The following is a 20,288-nucleotide window of genomic DNA, read 5'->3' on the forward strand; positions in this document are numbered from 1 at the left end:
CACATGCCAGTTCTTTTTATTTACCTGGTCTCTCTCAAATCTATAACATTTCCTTGCATTCTTTCTACAATGAAAAAACACCCACATAACAATATTTATGGCACTAAATATCCCTGACAACCATTACTAAATCCTCTGAACTGCTTCTCCAAACCAAACTAATTCACTTGACTTTATAAAGTCCACTTTAATAATTCTTTACACATTCAGACTCCTAAATTTTGAGACCCCAAATAGGATATATCACCATTAGCCTGGCCAGTAATGTAGATGGTGAGAAACTCCATTATAGGGGCGCCTGGGTGGCTCAGTGGGTTAAAGCCTCTGCCTTCAGCTCGGGTCATGATCCTGTGGTCCTGGGATCCAGCCCCACATTGGGCTCTCTGCTCAGCCAGGAGCCTGCTTCCCACCCACCCCACCTCTGCCTGCCTCTCTGCATACTTGTGATCTGTCAAATAAATAAATAAAGTCCTTATTGAAAAAAAAAAAAAAAGAAAAGAAACTCCACTATACTTTATATATTGTTACTTGCTGAATTCTTAAGAAGTTATGACGTTATTAACCCAGGTTCCACTTACTGGTTACTACAACCACTGATTCCCTGTGCTGTCCTTGCTTCTTGACATGGATTCATCTTGCTTAGAAGCAGTTCCTTCATTGTTTCAAGTTGGTTTCATTGACTTGGATCTGCTTTACAAGATCAGACTGTTTGGTTTCAATCAAATGGTCTGATCATCCACATGTGTACTTTAGTCTTATTTTTTTAAGTTACAGGTGAAATTTAGAGGCAAATGAATTCATACATGCCCCCATAGATCAACAAGAAACCATTACACATCAGTGTGGCACAGTATAGCCATGCATAGAAATAATGGCTACCTCTTTTGTAAGCAGATTTCTTTTAACCTGAGTCCAGTAGCACTGAAATTTTCTTTAGTCTTACATGTTTGAGTAGATTTTAGTATCTCATCTGTGTGGATGATGAGTCTGTAGGCTCTGGCTCTGAAAGCTGTAATTACCAATGTTTGAAAGACATCTCTGAGGGTGAGGATATGAAGAAGATAAACCAAAACCAAGATGTATAATTACCACACCCCATCTTCCTGTCAGGAACTTTGGATGGTTAAAAGTACATTAGGACATTTAGACAGGCCCTTGTCCTATCAGGGGGTGTCATCAGGTTGCCCTGAATGTATGTAATCAATCTCTTGGGCAGTAAATGACCTCTTTCGCATACACTATTAGCTCAAAGGTCCCTCAAAGACCAAGGATGGAAAAAAATCATGCTGCTTTATTACTCAGTGATCATATCCCTGACAATGATTATAAAGGTAATTTTTATTGGGAGGGGGAAATACACTGGGCCTGGAGTCAGGAGACCTCGTTTCCAGTTATGATGCCCTCATATGCTAACTGTGAGCCCAGCAGCTTTCCTCAGTTTCTAAACATGCCTCAATTTTCCCATCTGTAAAATGGAAATAATCACAGAATTGTTACATACAAAGAGTTCATAGATATGAATCAAAATACAGGAGATTTCTGTAAAACTCAGGATATAGGAGAGGGAAAAAAATCAGAGTCAGACCATTTCATTGGAAATTTGGTCATCAGTTTCTGCTTTAATCTATGGTTAAATACTGAAATATATATATATATATATATATATATATATATATTTATATAATTTCTGAGCATGTTGAATGCATAGCTACAATGTGAGTAGCTAGGACTTGGAAGTGTTGTAAGAAATGACAAGATTTCTTGTCATTGAAAATTAACAAAGCAATTAATCATTTCAAAAGTAAAGATAGCTTAGACCTGACTCACAGTACTTGTGTTCTACCCAGTTTTCTTAGATTTTCTTTAAAGAAAACTTAACAGTTCTGTAAGAACAACTCAAGTGAGACTGGCCCTTGGGTAAAAAAACGTGGGGAACTAAAGCTTCTTTCCTCAATAACATGTTTGAGTGCCTTGTTTACTTTTGTGTTATTAAGTGATACTTAAATAAATACCTTGTTGAGTAATGGTGCAAAACTGAAATTTATTTAGGACACTGCTCCGCCCAAGGTGAGTGATTAAAGCTATGAATGTAAACTAAGTCCCCTTTGGCTCATCTACAGAACTCCATAAGTAGGACTAGAAATGAACAATTATGTGGGGCATATGACATGGCTGGAGGGGATAATGGGAAAGGCAGGAGAAGTCTCCCTGGAAAAATGAAGAAAGTGTAAAGAGTGGCAGGGAAACTAATAACTGAAAATGGATTCTGACTATAGACAGCAGTATATCAAGGTGATGCAAATTAAGGTGGCATGAGATTTGCTTTAAAAAAAAAAGTCTTTTCCCTGAATAGTATAATAACAACCACCTTATTTTAAATGTAGCCAGGAAGGGCTATGTTTGCTCATGTGATCAGGTTTCTGCACTTCCCACACCTGGGGAAGTATCAGCTAATATTGATTCAGCACTAATTTATACCTGATGGTCAGGGCCGACTAGAATAGAAGAGAACTGGTACAAATTAGTGGGGCCCTGGGGTCCTAGAAAGAGGCCTGGGGCCTGACTGTTGTATATCAATACAAATCACCATTTCTGGGAGGGAATGGAAAAAATATTTTAAAGGACCTGAATCTGGTGTGCTAAAGATTCCCTTTAAGAATTTTGGGAATGGATAAAATCAAGTTATGTTTTTAGATTATATTAAGTTTAGTTCATTAATCTAGGAATCTAGCAAACTAGAAGCAGAACAGGCTTTAAAATCTCTGACTCATTATTATAAATAATATTAGCCAGTCGGTTCCATTTACCAATTCCTTGATGAAATTCCTGTATTTAAAAAAAATCTCAAAACTAGTCTCACATTATAAATATCACTATAATTTTTATTTTTTAAAGATTTTTATTTAGTTATTTGACCCAGAGAGAGAGAGAGGGAGAGAGAGTACAAGCAGGGGGAATGGCAGGCAGAGGGAGAGGAAGAAGCAGACTCTCCTCTGAGCAGGGAGTCTGATGGGGGGCTCAATCCCAGGACCATGAGATCATGACCTGAGCTGGGATCAGCCACTTAACCAACTGAGCTATCCAGGCGCCCAATTTTTTTTTTTTTTTTTTTCAAACCACAGAGTTAGAGACTGTTTCTTTCAAAACTGTTTTCTTTGGGTCATTTCCATGAACTGATGTCCATTATCAACATTTCTTTGTATTTGGCTAAAAAGTGAGAAAATATTTGGGGCCTGCAATTAAATTTGGTGGACTTTTATTAATTTCTAATCCATTATTTCTCAGATTTGCCTGATCATAATGATCATTAAAAAATAGATAGTCCTACCCTTCCTGCTCCCAAACATGCAAAATTAGACTTTTCAGGAAGGTAGGCTGAAATCTCCATTTTACAGCAAGGACCTCATGATTTACATGTTTGGAAACACAGTTCAGTGTCCTTGTCCTATTCCTCAAACCCCCATCTCACTTTTCCTCAGGGACTGTGGGCTTTTTCCCATTCCATCCCATCTAAGAAATAAGGTGCATACCTATCAAACACTGAGGCCCTCAATAGCAGTAAATCTCTGTGGCAGCAGCCGTGGACAGCATCTACAGTCTTGGGCAGGGAGGTGATGGAATAGAGATGGAGGTGTGGTTTGGAGAAGCATTTCTAGAGACCCTGACCCTCCCCTTGGTGACCATTGTAGATGACTTTGCTGCCTCCTGCAGTGGCCACACTCAACCTCCCTTTGTGCTACATAAAATTTTTCTTAACCTCCAATCTCCTATCTCCCAGTGGGGAAAAACATTGTCCCTTTTTGTCAAATTTGTGCTCCTGATCAAATTCTCTACTGCCTCATGGAAGCTAAAACTATGAATACTCCTCCTCATTCAAACCTTTCTTTTTCTTTTTCTTCTTCTTCTTCTTTTTTTTTTTTTTTTTCTCCTTTGGGTTCTTTGGCTTATCGGCATAGCAATAGACATTCTTTTTAGACTAAACCAACATATGTTTTCTTGGTCTCTGTTGAACCCCACAATCCCATTTTCATTCATGCCTTATTTTTACTGTCAAATTTCTCAAAAAGAACAGTCTACATTGGTCATATCTACTTTCTTAATCTTCTCATGAACACAACTGTAACCTTGCTTCCACAGAGCCACATTTTATAGATAATGTCATTTTGGAGATTACCAGTGTAGAGATCCAATGACTTTTTGTGTAGCCCTTAACCTTCTTATCCATTCAGTAGCATTTGATATTGCTGATAACCCTATATTTTTCAAAACTTAATCAATTGGTGGTAATTTAATTATAAGAACAGAAATCTACTCAAGTAATTGAAACAAGGGGGACTTTAATATAAGACTGCAGAAAGCTTTCCCACAGAATGTGTAATAGGTTGGTACGAGGATTGGAATCAGGAACTGGGAAGCTATCAGTAACCAATGAAGTCTTAACAAATAATTATTGATCACCTCTCATATTCTAGGCACTGGCTAGGTGTTAAGTACTGAACAGAAGAGACAAGGCCCCTGACCTTAGAGACTTTACAATCTAGTTGGGAGGCTTACTATAAGCAAGCAAACAAGCATGTATTTACAACTTGTGATGAACATTGCGAATGAAACAGACCTGCTTTATGATAGATTATTGCAGGTTATTACTGATAGGTGAGGACTCAAAAGATACTCTGAAGGCATGACATTTAAACTGAACCATGAAGAATGTAAGGAAGCCACTCAGGGAAACTGAGGAATGTGAAGAATGTGGAAGGAGTGTTTCAGGTTGAAGATAACCTGTGTGAAGACCCTGTAGTAGCGTTTTGGAATAAGTAAAAGGAGGCCACTGTGGCTGGAACTGAAAAGGTGAGGCAGAGAACAGAGAAAGATTAGCCTGGGCAAGGAGACTGAAGCTAGAACAGGCCAGGACTTTTAAGAAAGCAGAGAATGAATTAAACAAGGCATGAGTAGAAGTGGAAAGACCAGTTGGCAACTGTAGCAGTAGCTCCAGTAAATAATGATGGTAGTTTGTGGACTAATGTAGCAGCAAAGAATATGGAGAAAAGGGGATGAATTAGACATCTACTTATGAGGGGCAAATGAGAGGACAAGCTGACAGGTTGGAGTTGAAGAGGAAAGGAGAGTGAGGAATCAGAAATATTGCTCAGGTCATGTTATTTAAAATAACTGGGTGGAAAATAACTGGGTGATACCCTTTACTGAAGTGGGGGGAAAATACGGGTAGAACTTCTTTTTGATGGAGGGGAAAGCAGGAATAAAGAAATGACGATGTCAGTTCTTTCAGATATTCATGGAAACTTGACATATCAGATAGGCAATAGAATGCTGAATTTGGAGGAAATGTCTGGGCTAGAGAGATTAATTTGGGAGTTGCCAGCATTTTAGAGTATTTAATATCATGGGAATGCTTGAGATTACAAAGAAAAAAGGAGAAGATAGAGCCTGATTTTTAGAGGGGATTGGAGGGAGAAAAATCCTTGAAGGACAATGAACGAGACTGGTTAGAAAAGTAGGAGGCAGAAATACATACTTAGCAATAATTACTTTGAATGTAAATGGACTTAACACCCCAGTCAAAAGACATAGGGTGATGAACGGGTGAAAAAGCAAACCCATCTATATGCTGGCTACAGGAAACGCATTTCAGACCTAAAGACACATGCCAGGGGTGCCTGCATGGCTAAGTTGATTGAATGGTTGAGCCTTGATTTTGGCTCAGGTCATGAGTTCTGAAATTCCCCTGGAATAGAGCCCTGCAACAAACCAACATTCCTTGGGAATTCTGCTTGAAATTCTCTCTCTCCTCTCTCTGCTCCTTCCCCATTGCTCTCTTACTCTCTGAATAAATAAAAATGCAAATAAAATCTTTAAAGACACATGCAGATTGGAAGTGAAAGGATGGAGAAACATTTATTGTGCAAATGACTGTCAGAAGAAAGCTGGGGTAGCAATACTTCTATTAGACAAAATAGTCCTTAAAGATTGTTAACAAGAGACAAATAAGGAAACAATGTAATAATAAATGGAAAAATCCAACAAGAAAATATCAATTGTATATATTTATGCACCCAACACAAGAGACCAAATATATAAAACAGTTAATAAACAAACATAAAGGAACTGATAATAATACAGTAATAGTAAGGGATTTTAACACCCCATTTACATCAATGGACTGAGCATCCAAACAGAAAATCAATAAGGAAACAGTGACTTTGAATGACACACTAGACCAGATGGATTTAACAGATATCTTCAGAACATTCCTTCCTAAAACAGCAGAATACACATTCTCTTCAAGTGCACAGACAATGTTCTTCAGAATAGATCACATATTAAGCCACAGAACAAGTCTCAACAAATTCAAAAAGAACGAAGTCATATCAAAAATAGCTAAGTCATATCACGCATCTTTCCTGACCACAACACTATGAAACTACAGGTCAACCACAATAAAAAATCTGGAAAGACCACAAATACAAGAAGGTTAAATATCATCTACTAAACAGTGAATGGGTCAACCAAGAAATCATAGAGGAAATCAAAACGTACATGGAGAAAAATGAAAATTAAACCACAGTGTATAAAATCTTTGGGATACACCAACAGCAGTTCTAAGAGGGAAGTTTATAGCCATACAGGCCTACCTCAGGAAACAAGAAAAATCTCAAAAAAACAATCTGATCTTACACTTAAAGGAGCTAGAAAAAGAACAAACAAAATCCTAAATCAACAGAAGGAAGGAAATAATAAAGATTAGGGCAGAAATAAGTGATTTAATAAATAAATGATTCATTTTCTATTATAGAAACTTAAAAAACCCAATAGAACAGATCAATGATACTAGGAGCTGGTTCTTTGAAAAGATCAACCAAATTGAGAAACCCCTAGCCAGACTCATCAACAAACCAAACCAATCAACCAAACAAGGGAGGACTCAAAATCATAAATACAAAAGGAGAAATAATGAAAGATACCACAGAAATACAAAGGAATATTGTGAAAAATTATATGCCAAAAAATTGCACAACCTAGAAAAAAAATGGATAAATTCTTAGAACCATATAACCTACGAAAAGCAGATCAATGAAACAAGAAATAGAAAACATGAACAGACATACTACTAGCAATGAAATTGTATCAGTAATCAAAAAACTCCCAACAAACAAAAGTCCAGGATCAGTTAGCTTCACAGGTGAATTCTACTGAACATTTTAAGAAGCGTTTATATCTATTCTTCTCAAACTGTTCCAAAAATAGACGAGGAAGGAAAGCTTCCAAATTCCTTTTATGAAGCCAGCAATACTCTGATACCAAAACTGGATAAAGACACCACAAGAAAAGAGAACTACAGGCCCATATCTCTAATGAACATAGATGCAAAACCCTCAACAAAATACTGGCAAACTAAACCTATAATACATTTAAAAACATAATTTACCATGATCAAGTGAGATGTATTACCAGGATGCAAGTGTAGTTCAATATTCACAAGTCAATCAATGTGATACATTACATTTGTACAAAAAAAGAAAAAAACCATAGGATAATTTCAATAGATGTAGAAAAAGCATCTGACAAAGTATAACATCGATTCATAATAAAAACCCTCAACAAAGTAGGTTTAGATAGAACATACCTCAACATAATAAAGCCTTATCTGAAAAACCCACAGCTCATATCAGACTCAATGGCGGAGAAACAGAGCTTTTCCGTAAGGTCAGGAACAAGACAAGAATGTCCACTCTCACCACTTTTATTTCAACATAATACTGGAAGTCTAGCCACAGCAATCAGACAATAAAAAGGAATAAAAGTCTTCCCAATTGGTAAGGAAGAAGTAAAATTTTCACTACTTGCAGAGGACATGATACAATGTATAGAAAACTCTAAGACTCCACCAAAAAAAAAAACAAACAAAAAAAAAAAAACAAAAAACTACTAGAACTGATAAATGCATTCAATAAAGTCACAGGATACAAAATCAATGTAAAAAGATCCATAACATTCCTATACTCTAATAATGAAGCAGCAAAGTGATATTAAGGAATCCATCCCATTTATAATTGTACCAAAAAAATAAAATACCTAGGAATAAACTTAACTAGACCTAAAACTATAAAACACTGAGGAAAGAAACTGGAAATGACACAAAGAAATGGAAAGACATTGCATGCTTATGGATTGGAAGAGTATGGTTAAAATATCTATGCTACCGAAAGCAATCCACAGATATAATGCAATCCCTATCAAAATACCAAGAACATATTTCGCAGAACTAACCCTAAAATAACCCTAAAAAATAAAATAACCTTAAAATCAGAAAAGAATCAGAAAAGACCCAAATGGCCAAAGCAGTCTTAAGAAAAGCAAAGCTGGAAGAATCACAATTCCATACTTCAAGTTATATAACAAAGCTGTAATAATCAAAACAGTATGGTACTGGCACAAAAATAGGCACATGGGTCAATAGAACAGAACAGAAAGCCCAGAAACAAATCCACAATTATATGGTCAATAAAGCTTCAGTGAAAGAGGCAAGAATATGCAATGGGAAAAGGCAAATTCCTCAACAAATGGTGTTGCAAAAACTGGACAGCGACATGCAAAAAGATGAAACTGGACCACTTTCCTACAGCATACACAAAAGTACACTCAAAATGGAATAAGGACCTAAATGTGAGACCTGAAACTATAAAAATCCTAGAGAAGAGGACAGGCAGGCATTTATTCGACATTGGCCTTAGCAACATCTCCTTAGGTATGTCTCCTGAGGCAAAGGAAACAAAAGCAAAAATAAACTTTTGGGACTACATCAAAATAAAAAGCTTCTGCAGAGCAAAGGAAACAACCAACAACACTAAAAGACAATCTACCAAATGCGAGAAGATACTTGCAAATGACATATCCCATCAAGGGTTGTATCCAAAATCTATAAAGAACTTATAAAACTCAACACCCCGAAACCAGATAATCCAAATAAAAAATGGGCAGAAGACATGAACAGACATTTTGCTAAAGACATAGAGATGGCCAACAGACACATGAAATAATGCTCAAAATCACTCATCAGGAAAATGCAAATCAAAAACACAATGAGCTATCACTCACACCCCTCAGAATGGCTAATAAAAAAATCAAGAAACAAGTGTTGATGACAATGTAGAAGAAAGGAACTTTCATGCATTGTTGGTAGGAATGAAAAGGTGCAGCCACTGTGGAAGACAGTATTCACATTCCTCAAAAAAATTCAAGATAGAACTACCCTATGATCCAGTAATCACACTACTGGGTATTTACCCAAAGAATATGAAAACACTAATTTAAAGGGATACATGCCCTCCTATATTTATTGCAGCATTATTTACAATAGTGAAACTATCAAAGCTGCCTAAGTGTTCATTGACAGAGGAATGGATAAAGAAGGTAGTGTGTTTGTGTTTGTGTGTGTGTGTGTAAAATGGACTATTATTCAGCCATTTAAAAAAAAAGAACAAAATCTTGCCATTTGCAGCATGGATAGAGTTAGGGAGTATGATGCTGAGTGAAATAAGTCCATCAGAGAAAGACAAATACCATATGATCTCACTCATATGTTCAACAAAACAGTTGAACAAAGGATAAAAAAAGAGACAACCCAAAAAACAGACTCTTTACTACAGAGAACAAATAGATGGTTACCACAGGGGAGGTCGGTGGGGGCAGGGGGAATCAGTGAAATAGGTGATGAGGATCAAAGAACACACTTAACAAAATGAGGGCTGATTAATGTATAGAATTGTTGGATCATTGTACACCTGAAACTAATATACCACCATATGTTAACTACACTGGAATTAAAGTTTTAAAAAATTAAGGAGAAAAAAGAGAAGAGAAAGAGAAGGAAAGAAAAGTAGAAGGAAAGAAAAGTAGAAGGAAAGAAAAGTAGAAGGAAAGAAAAGTAGAAGGAAAGAAAAGTAGAAGGCAGACCAAGCAGTTGCAGTTAGACTCCAATAGAAAAGACCTTTTGTCAAAAGTTGAGCCTGACCAGCTATGTTGAAAGCTGCTAAGAGTTGGATTAGGATGAGGTCCAAGGAATATTGATTGGGTTTGGCAATATGGAGGCTGTTGACAACATTGATTAGCCATTTTCAGTGGCATGTGTGGATAGAGGCCAGATTAAAGCACATTGAACAGGAAATCAGAGTTAACTTATAGAAAATTTTCTCAAGAAGCACTGCTATGAAGGGATCAGGGAATTAGGGCTACAGATGGAAAGAGATAAAACAAGAACCTTTATTTTCCTTTATTTAAAAATGTTCCAGTGCAACTTGTTCATACATATTTGGGAATAATCAAGCATTGGATAATGAACAAAAGGGAGAGGAAGAGGGGTACGTGGGTGGCTCAGTGGGTTAGAGCCTCTGCCTTTGGCTCAGGTCATGATCCCGGGGTCCTCGGATAGAGCCCCGCATCAGGCTCTCTGCTTAGCGGGGAGCCTGCTGCCCCTTCTCTCTCTCTGCCTGCCTCTCTGCCTACTTGTGATCTCTGTCAAATAAATAAATAAAATCTTAAAAAAAAAAAAAAGGGAGAGGAAGAAGGGAAAGAATTTAAATCACAAGTAGAGAAAATGACTCTCGGTAGGAGGGGAGATAATGCATCACTTATAATCGAAAGGAAAGGGAAATTGGGCCAAATGTCAAAAGATTTGTAGTCTTGATGGTAGGGTTATTCTGGAGTTCTATCACGAGAGACAGGTGTGAGGATGCTTTTAGATGACTGAAAAAAAAAGGGGGAGCATGACATAAAATAATCATCTTGTGTAACCGAACATACATTCCACTCCTGTTTCTCCCCCTCCCACCAAACTTATCTTCAGAAACACCAAACACTCTCCATTGTATTAAGAAGGACTTCCTTTCTGCCTTCTTTTCTAGTTAATTTTGCCCTTAATTCTCTTGTCCTTTATTTCTACACTTTTCTCCCTTGTCAACTTAATTTGTGCCCCTGGCTTCAAATACCATGTATACGTGAATACCCCAAAATCCAGATCTCTGCTGTTCTCAACTTCACTATCATTTAGAAACTACCTTCAACAAATTTTTTTTCCTCTTTTTACTTCTTGTATCTATATGAGATAGTCCATGTTAACCAAACTTATGGTGGTAATCATGTTGAAATACATATATGTAAATCCAATCTTTATGCTGCAGACCTTAAACTTATCCCAAGCTGTATGTCAGTTATATCTTAATAAGACAAAGAAAACACTGCCTCCACTTGAATAGCCTCTTGTTATTTATAGCTGAATTCATAATTATCTTCTCACCAAACCTACCCATTTTCCTGGCTGCCCTGTTGAACCCACTACTATCCTGCCAGCAGTACAATCCCAAAGCTTTGGAGTTGTCTGACCTACTTTCCAGGTCTATCAGTTAAGAAGGTCCATCACTTTCATCGTTTCCTCCTGTCCACATCCTACGTCATTTCCCTCTCATTCCATAAACTCATGTGGATTATTGTCTGCTAAATCATCTTCCAGTCTGCAGGTTAAAAACTGTCCTTACATCAATCTTCACCAAGCACAGCTCCACTCATGTTCCCCCCACCCACTCAAGAATCTGACAGCTTCTCACTGCATATCTTTCATATATTATCATTAACATATCGTTCATTAACAAGCAACCAAGGTAGACTGCCCAATTGTCTGCTAACATATCTTGTGCCTTCCTAATGACAAGACTTCCTCATATTCTTCTTCCTGATGCCTTTCCTCAAAAGTGGTCCTTCCTTCCCATCACTTCCACATTATTTCATTGACATCTCTCCTCTCGAATACATGTTCCTGCATTATTTTTGCCTTGATTTTAGGCTTAGCTTTTTGCCTCTGGTAGACCACAATTTACCAAAGAGTGAGAACAGTGTTGCCCTACAGAGTATACAAAGTGTCTGACACTCTGAAGACACTTAATAAGGAACTTGAGGAGGCCTGCTGCTAGCGATGTGCTAATAAACCTTCATATAGGCCAACCAGATGTATTAGCACAGCCCTTTTCAATAGGATGCTGAGTAGGACACTGAAAATTGTGCGCTACATAGACCTTAAAAGAATAAGAAACTTCTCTCATCAAGCACTGCTGATGAATTGATTGCACCCTAACAACGATGCCTCAACTCACTCATGTAGTAAAAAGTAAAATTCAGACACCTAAGAGGAAATTAATCCAGGACACATTTTGATCATTCTAAAGTCTCATAAAAATACAAAATAACACTATGATAATCAAGCATACTTTCTTCACGGGACTACAACTCTTCTCATGCATTGTTGACACCATGTTTGGAACTAAAACAAATGGAATGCCACAGCGTGGAAAGAGAATATTTGCAGTTTCATTGGTCCCCACATCTTTAGCCTCTGCAAATTCTGCCTTTGCACAATATAGTCTTTTAGTTAAAAGATAAAAGTCAACTTATATATCAGCTTAAAGAATGTGCCCCTAGCATTACAGTTGGCTACAGAAATTGCTGTGGAAATGAAAGCTCATCCTCATCACTATTTTGTATCCCTGTAGAAATAATTGTATACTTACTCTTTTGATATTTACTCTTTAAAAATAAAATATCCCCTATTTCCATTGCTTCTTTTGAACTTCTTTTAGAAACCAAGCATAGGGGAAAAGCTCCCTGATTTCAAGGATTTTATGGATATGACAACCAAAGTACAAGAGCAAAGTAAAACCAAAACAAGTGGAACTACATTAAACTAAAAAGGCTTCTGCATGGCAAAGGATGGGCAAAGGACTTAAACAGAGACTTTTTCCAAAAAAGATATTCACATGGTTAGCAGATATATGAATGTTCAACATCATTAGTCACCAGGGAAATGCAAATCAAAACCACAATGAGATACCACCTCACACTTGTTAGAATTTCTTTTTCAGAAAAGAAAAGATAACAAGCGAGGGTGAGGATGTGAGAGAAGGGAACCCATGAGCACTGTTGGTGAAAATGTAGAGTGGTATAGCCACTATGGCAAAAAGTATGGAAATTCCTCAAAAAGTTAAGTTAAAAGCGGAACTGCCATGTAAATCCCACTTTTGGATATTTTTCCAAAGAAAATGAAATGAGTATCTCAAAGAGGTATTTGCAATCCCATGTTCATTGCAGCATTATTTACAATAACCAGGACATGGAAACATATATAAAGTAGACCTAATACAATGTAATATTATTTAGTCATTTAAAAAAAATCCTGCCATTTGTGATTACATGGATGAAACATGAGGGCATTTTGCTAAGTGAAATAAGTCAGATGCAGAAAGACAAATACTATATATTCTCACTTACATGTGGCATTAAAAAAAATTTATTAAACATAACAGATCAGTGTTCACTGAGAGCAAGGGTGAGGAGAGAGGGAAATTGGTGAAGGTGGTCAAAAGATACAGATTTCCAATCATAAAATGAATAAATTCAGGAGCTATAATATACAGTGAGGTGATTGTAATTAATAATACCATACTGTACATTTGAGAGTTGCTAAGAAAAGAGGTTTTAAAAGTTCTCACCACACACACAAATGTAACTGTGAGGTAATAGATGTTAAATAACCTTATTGTGTTAATCATTTTGCACTATACATCTATATAGTGCAAAATCATTACATTGTATACCTTAAACTTACACAATCTTATGCCATTATATCTCAGGGAAATATGTCATTCTTTATCTAGGGAAAAACAAAGCAAAATTTTTGCTATTTACATAAAATGTTTCTTTCTACTTAAATATAATTTTTTTCAGTTCCTTTATACAGGCCTCTTGGGAATAACTGTTCCTAACAGTGAGAGAGAACGGACTAGAAATCAGCAGATGTCATTCCCTAACTGTCCTCAAATGTGCTTCTCTGTCAATTTCACTTAGTTTTTTTTTTTCTGCAAATTTCAACTGCCTTTTTCACCGTCCACTTCCAACCTCTGATGAGCCTCCAATATCCACTAGGACTAATACTTTTCACTTTGCCTAAGGACCAGAATACAAAATATGCTTTCTTTTTGAACACCAACTCCAATATAAATATCTGTAGGGTTTATAGGAGCCACACGGTACACTTTTCTACTCTGGCTAAATCTTTTCAGCAGCTCTACCTATGGTTATATTTATTTTTGTGATAAAAGCACAGTTTTGGTTCAACAAGCACTTGTTAAAATTTGCAACTCTTTCAATGATATTGAGCAAATATCGATTGTCTACCATGTACCAAGCACAGTTGCGAAGATTCAGCAGTTATAAATTAAAAAGTCTTGCTTTCATAGCTCTTATATTCTAGACAGACAGAACAAAAAGTAATTATAATACATAACAGGCTGGATTGTGATAGGTTTTCTGGAAAAAAAAAAAAAAAAGTAGGGTAGAGAATAGGAAATGCCTAGGGTGCTTGCAATTTTAACAAGGATTTTTCAGAAAAGCTCTCATTGTGAAGGTGGTGACCTGAGTTCTGAGCAAAGAACTGGTGGAAATGAGGGAGCAAGCCATGTGGGTATCTGGGGCAAGAACTTTTCAGGCAGAGGGAAGACCTAGTGCAAAGGCGCACGTAGGCTGTCACAAGCAGTAAGGAGTATTACTGTAAGCATCTGCCAGGGACAAAAATTCAGGCAAGGCTTTTTTTGTTGTTGCTATAAAGAATACACCGACAAGAGAGTTTAATCAGCTTAAGATGAACATCAGTGCAGATCTGTTTAGTGTTCTCTCTCAGCCATGACCTCATTGCTAATACTGACAGCCTGGCCTGACTCTTAGATTTGGATGAACCTTGGACATGCAGCCTGGCAAACCTGGATGAAACCAGAAAAGAGAGATAGCCTTGTAGGCCCAATGCTTCTTTACCTCATTTTCTCTCCACTTGGGGCTGCATATTAATCATATGTAGCCACTGATTCCAAGTTTTAATTTAATCTAAAATATGTCCACTACTATATATGAATAAGAAATAAATATAATAGAAGGCTCAAAGGCTCAAAGGAGCCAATGGTGGATTTCTGTCCCACTGACAGCCAAGACATAAGGCTACTGAGGACAAAGGTGGTTCCCTTGCCACCAAATTGTTTTCTCAATGTTGTTTTCTTCTAGTCAGAGCAACATAGGAAAGAGGTCATTACTAACATTAAGTCTCATATAGAGTGTCCCACTTAGATTCAACCAATACCCTGGACTTTACCATCCCATAGCTAACACAGTAGTTTAACAGAGCCTCTAGCTGAGCAATCCATACCTCCTTCTATGGGTTTTCCAATTTGCTGAGGAGAACATTTTCATTCTTTCTTTCTTTTTCTTTTTTTTTAGGAGAACATTTTCTTAAAGTTTATACCCTGAGAGACCATCCCACCATTGATAATAATGTTTAATATTGTTTTATTCTTAAGAACTCAACAAATGGACATCTGAAATCAGGGTTTAGTTTATTTTAGCCCACATTTGATTTGTTTGGAGACTGAATTCCTCGCACATGAGGATCAGTACTTATTTCACAAGAATAAAGGTTTAAGAGATGAACAAGATTTCTTTAGCAAAGAGAAGCTGATTGAACATCCACATAAGTCATGATGACTTATAAATAACTAAAAATAGGATTTTAAGATCAGAGTAGTTCTCGGTGTGGGTCTTTCAGATTTGCTCTAGACGCCTGATTTAATTGGCTATGCTAGATTGAAAGACATAGGAAGCCTTTAAAATATGGCTAGGCATGTGGTTTTAGATCCAAATCAAGTATTGATCATAATCACTGTGGCTTGGTATACATTTAGAATTATTGTAATTTAATGTGTTGAGGTTGTTCCATACTTATATTTAGGAATGGCCAGAGAGGACATTTCTATAATGAAACTATGCTGTAATCAAATCAACAACTTAGTAATTTACTGGCTTTTTAAAAAATTTCACATTTTAATATGTCAAGGTTTTTGTTTTTGATATTCTAATGTCATTGCAAAGAAGCTACTTTTTCCTCATGAAAGAAATCAATTTCCTAATTAATGAAGAGTCTTTAATTTTGGATGGAAAAACAATTATACCAAATTTGAAAGAGTATTTATTTTATGTATAACTAAAATACATGTTATTGTATAGGTAGGCTATCTTCACTTGTAAAATTTCTTTTGTATTAATGGGAACTTATCTTACGCAGGAGATTCTTGGAATGTTGTAAATACTCTATCGTCATATAGTCACAGCCTTAAGCTGTGATGTGCTAGGCTTACTCACAGATTCAAGTTAGTTCACCTAAGTTGGGTTCTTAGCTTCCTTCTTAACTAGCTAAGTAATCTCAGGCAAGACCTTTAACATTTTTGTGCTTTAGCTGAGAACATAATGGGAATGATAATAATAGTACCTACCTTGGAGATTATAGTAAAGCTAAATGAGTTAGCTCTACTATAACATTCTAATTTTTTTAAAGATTTATTTATTTGAGAGAGACAGCGAGAGAGAGCATGAGTGGGGGAGAGAAGGAAAAGTAGACCCCCTCCAAGCAGGGAGACCAATGCAGGGCTCCATCCCAGGACCTTGGGACCATGACCTGAGCCAAAGGCAGATGCTTAATGACTGAGCCACCCAGGTGCCCTTGGGGTTCACCTACTTTTTACAGAAGCTAGTATGCTTTCTGGACTCAGAGGACAAGGAAGCAGAGAGGGATGACTCCTCTAAGTGAAACTAAACCCTGCATATAGGGCCCAAAATCACAGGAAGTTTTTCCAGTATGGGCAGACACCAAGAGCAGACCAATATGATAACTCACTCTCTCTCTTATTATCTCATGGAAATCAATGGAGAGTATCTGAGGTAGACCCTTAAATTAACTGTCCCTGCATAAGGTTTAAAACCTTGGTTTACTATGGGGTAAAGTTTGGTTTTTGATAGTTACCCAAAATCTTCATATTTCTTCAGTTTCATTGCAGAACAATAACTAAATTTACCACAGTGGATTGTTACTTTAAGTCTGGTATTTATTTCTCCCAAGAGACCATCTGCTTCTGGGGAAAGGCAACAGGGTGTCCTCCATTAATACATCTAACTGATGGTGTAATGATGTACGATTCCTTATTAACCCTTGCAATTCGGTTACTGTCTTGGAACAAAAGATTTGATTCTCTTTCCACTGAATAACCACAAACCTAAAAAATGTTGACCTGTGGGGGCACCTGGGTGGCTCAGTGGGTTAAGCCGCTGCCTTCGGCTCAGGTCGTGATCCCGGGGTCCTGGGATCTAGTCCCTCATTGGGCTCTCTGCTCAGTGGGGAGCCTGCTTCCTCCTCTCTCTCTGCCTGCCTCTCTGCCTACTTGTGATCTCTGTCTGTCAAATAAATAAATAAAATCTTAAAAAAAAAAAAAAAAGTTGACCTGTGGTTCAATCCAGCTTCTAGACTTTGCTTTTGATGCCCTGAAGTTCTTTTGATCAATTAGTCTGTTTGCCACAAAAACTCACATTACCAAAGTTAGAGGGGGAAAGGGTGGATTCTTCTGGTACCAACTCTAAAACGTCCCAACAGAACAGGTGTACTTAAAAAGTAAAGTGAGCCTTAAGCGTCGTTTATCTCAAGTTGTACAACCGGAGCAGGGCGGGGGAGCCCTCGCTACTGGCTTACCCGGGTGTGCATGTGTCTTTGGGTGTTGGGGCACGCGCAGGACACTCACGAAAAGGGCAGCCCAATCAAACTCTCGCTCTCACCTCAAAGGCTGTCAACTCTCACGCCTCTCCCAGCGCGCACAGCCAGCCCCCGCTTCACTCTTCCACTCCCTCACGCCCAGCCTCCAAAGTAGCATGCACCACTGTCATTGGTAAGTCCTCCTCTCACTCCTACTCCACAACCAATCACTCGAGTTCTGATGGGGAGCGGCGGAGCCAATGGGAATGCTCGTTGCGGCAGCTGCCGGGTCCGATCGCCGGGAGGCGGGGCCGGGGGCGGGGTGCGGGTGGGGAATCAGTTGCCATTTGGAGTGAGGAACTGGCGGAGGCGGCGGCGGCGGTGTTTGCGGTGGCGCGGGATCCGCGGAGAGCCAAACACCTCGAGGCCCTTTCCTCAGGTCTCGATCCGCAGAAGCAGGGGTCCGGGCCCTCCCAGCAGTTGCCGGGCGATCCCGCGCGTGCAGCCCCGCGAGGCAGCGAGCGGCCCCCGAGGCTGCGTGATCCGGACTGTTGCCCCTCTCCCCTGTCAGCGCGATGCCCGGGGCGGCGGCGGCTCCGGGCTCCTGGCGGCCCCAGCCGTGACCGCCACACGGAGCCCGGCCCGGCGGTTGGGGCCGTTGGGCGTTTGTTTTCGCAGCCTTCCCCTCCCCCCTCGCCGAGGCGGCGGGGGTGCGCGTTGGGAAGGGGGAGCCGAGAGACTCCTCCTCCTCCCCGATACCCCCGCCCCTCCCCCTTACACACTCGCACGCACTATCGCGCCGGCTCCCACACGCTCGCGCGCCTCCCGCTCTGAGCCTCCGTGTCGGCCGGCGTCGTCCCGGGCCCTCGGAGCCACCATGTCCACTGCCTCCTCCTCCAGTTCCTCTCAGACCCCTCATCCCCCGCCGCAGAGGATGCGGCGCAGCGCCGCGGGCTCCCCGCCCGCCGCCCCCTCCGCCGGCAGCGGGAACGGTGCGGGCGGCGGCGGCGTGGGTTGCGCCCCGGCTGCGGGAGCCGGCCGGCTGCTGCAGCCCATCCGCGCCACCGTGCCCTACCAGCTCCTGCGGGGCAGCCAGCACAGTCCCACGCGCCCACCCGCCGCCGCCGCCGCCGCCGCCTCGCTGGGCAATCTCCCGGGGCCCGGCGCGGCCCGCGGCCCCAGCCCACCCAGCCCGACGCTGCCGCCGGCCGCGACCCCGACCGAGCAGGCGCCGCGGGCCAAGGGCCGCCCGAGACGGTCCCCCGAGAACCACCGGAGGAGCAACTCACCTGAGAGACGGAGCCCCGGCTCGCCCGTGTGCAGAGGTAGCGAGCCCAACCCTTCCGTCCTCCCGGGCTGCGTCTTCCCCGACGGTTCCCTCCGTGGAAACTTCAGCCTCTCCGGGCTTCTCTTTGCTAGTGCATTACCGAAGGTGTGAAAGTGGCTTTGGGAATCTCACCTCCCTGCGGTCGCTGCGGGGCTTGGAGGAGCGAACTGCAAAGCAACTTTTATTTGACCCACATGCCGCCCCTCAGATTTTATCTTCCATCACACGCCTGCATCGAAAGGTTTTTCAGTTTGAGCTGATTAGCTCACTCATGTGTCTGCTGTTGGTAGCGGGGGGAAGGAGGAGCTGGGCGAAACACTTAAAAATACACGCACACAAACTCTGGCAGCCGATAAGGTGGTGGTTGTAATCTACAGCCTCTTTGTGCTTTCCTACAAAGTTCCTAACGTGTCTGTGACCACTGGAATATATATATATATTTCTTCATTTTTGGAAGGGTGATGGCATTAGTTTTGATATAAGGATATCATAAGGATATGTTGGCTGTGTAGAGGAGACAGTTTTGGATATGCAGTTGAAGTGTAGTGTTTTGGTGGTGGTTTGGTTTGGTGGTTTTTTTTGTGTGTGTGTGTGGGGGGGGTCTCCCTGTTTTTTCTACTTTATATAGTCATACGCATCAGAGCAGTACTTCATTGGAAATCATCTATGCCCAACTTAAGATTTTCATGGTAAATTTCCAAAGACCTATTTGTGGAGTGTGCTCACTCTTTCCTTCCATTTTTAAGTACACTTAACAGTTCAGCTGAGCTGTTAAAGGATCTCAAGTTTCTTTTTTGTTAGGTGTCAAAGGTAATGGTAAGCTAGGGGATGCTGTCGGCTTCCCTTAATGTTTTGTGTTTTGGTTTGGTTTTGTTTATGTCTGGGGACACAGTGCATGATCTAGTTGGGTCCTGGGGGAGAAAAGGAAGATTAGCCAAAACAGGGACTTAAAGCTCATAAGGGAGAGTGGAGTAGCTAATATAATTAGATACCAGGCTAGAGCTACAGATGCTGCTGCTGCTGCAGCATTGTGGAGACAACTGATGATACCGAGTGGAAAACTCTCTGCTTGGAAGGGAAATACTGTGGAGCTCTGTACGTTGATGTGGTATGTGGAATTTTTTTTTTTCTTCTTTAATGGAGCTTTTTAATGAAAGACTTGGAGAAAGTGATTATGTTATGATGGATTGCAGTTTGGGTTTTTTTTTTTCCTTCTTAATATTTCTGGCTGGTAATTAGCATGTTGCTAAGGCACTTGTTTTCAGACCACTTGATGGTGTGGCAGAGTAGGATGTAGTGCAGTGGTATGTGTACATGAGCACCAAGAAATACCTCCTG

At 39.9% G+C, this 20,288-nt stretch overlaps 1 protein-coding gene and 1 long non-coding RNA gene across 2 annotated transcripts in view; one reads left to right on the forward strand and one right to left on the reverse strand.

Moving 5' to 3' along the window:
* Positions 1-17,747, reverse strand: part of LOC131829430 (uncharacterized) — a 186,932-nt gene extending 169,185 nt beyond the window's left edge. The window contains exon 1 of the long non-coding RNA XR_009352850.1: positions 17,624-17,747. This is a non-coding gene — a long non-coding RNA (uncharacterized LOC131829430). The remainder of the gene's footprint in view (positions 1-17,623) is intronic.
* A 117-nt stretch (positions 17,748-17,864) lies between these two features.
* The window catches only part of GLCCI1 (glucocorticoid induced 1), a 102,068-nt gene continuing 99,644 nt past the window's right edge, over positions 17,865-20,288 (forward strand). The window contains exon 1 of the mRNA XM_059172539.1: positions 17,865-18,948. Coding sequence (XP_059028522.1) covers positions 17,865-18,948 — 1,084 coding nt within the window. The remainder of the gene's footprint in view (positions 18,949-20,288) is intronic.

This window comes from Mustela lutreola, chromosome 4, assembly GCF_030435805.1.
Source record: "Mustela lutreola isolate mMusLut2 chromosome 4, mMusLut2.pri, whole genome shotgun sequence".
In the NCBI taxonomy this organism is placed as follows: domain Eukaryota; kingdom Metazoa; phylum Chordata; class Mammalia; order Carnivora; family Mustelidae; genus Mustela; species Mustela lutreola.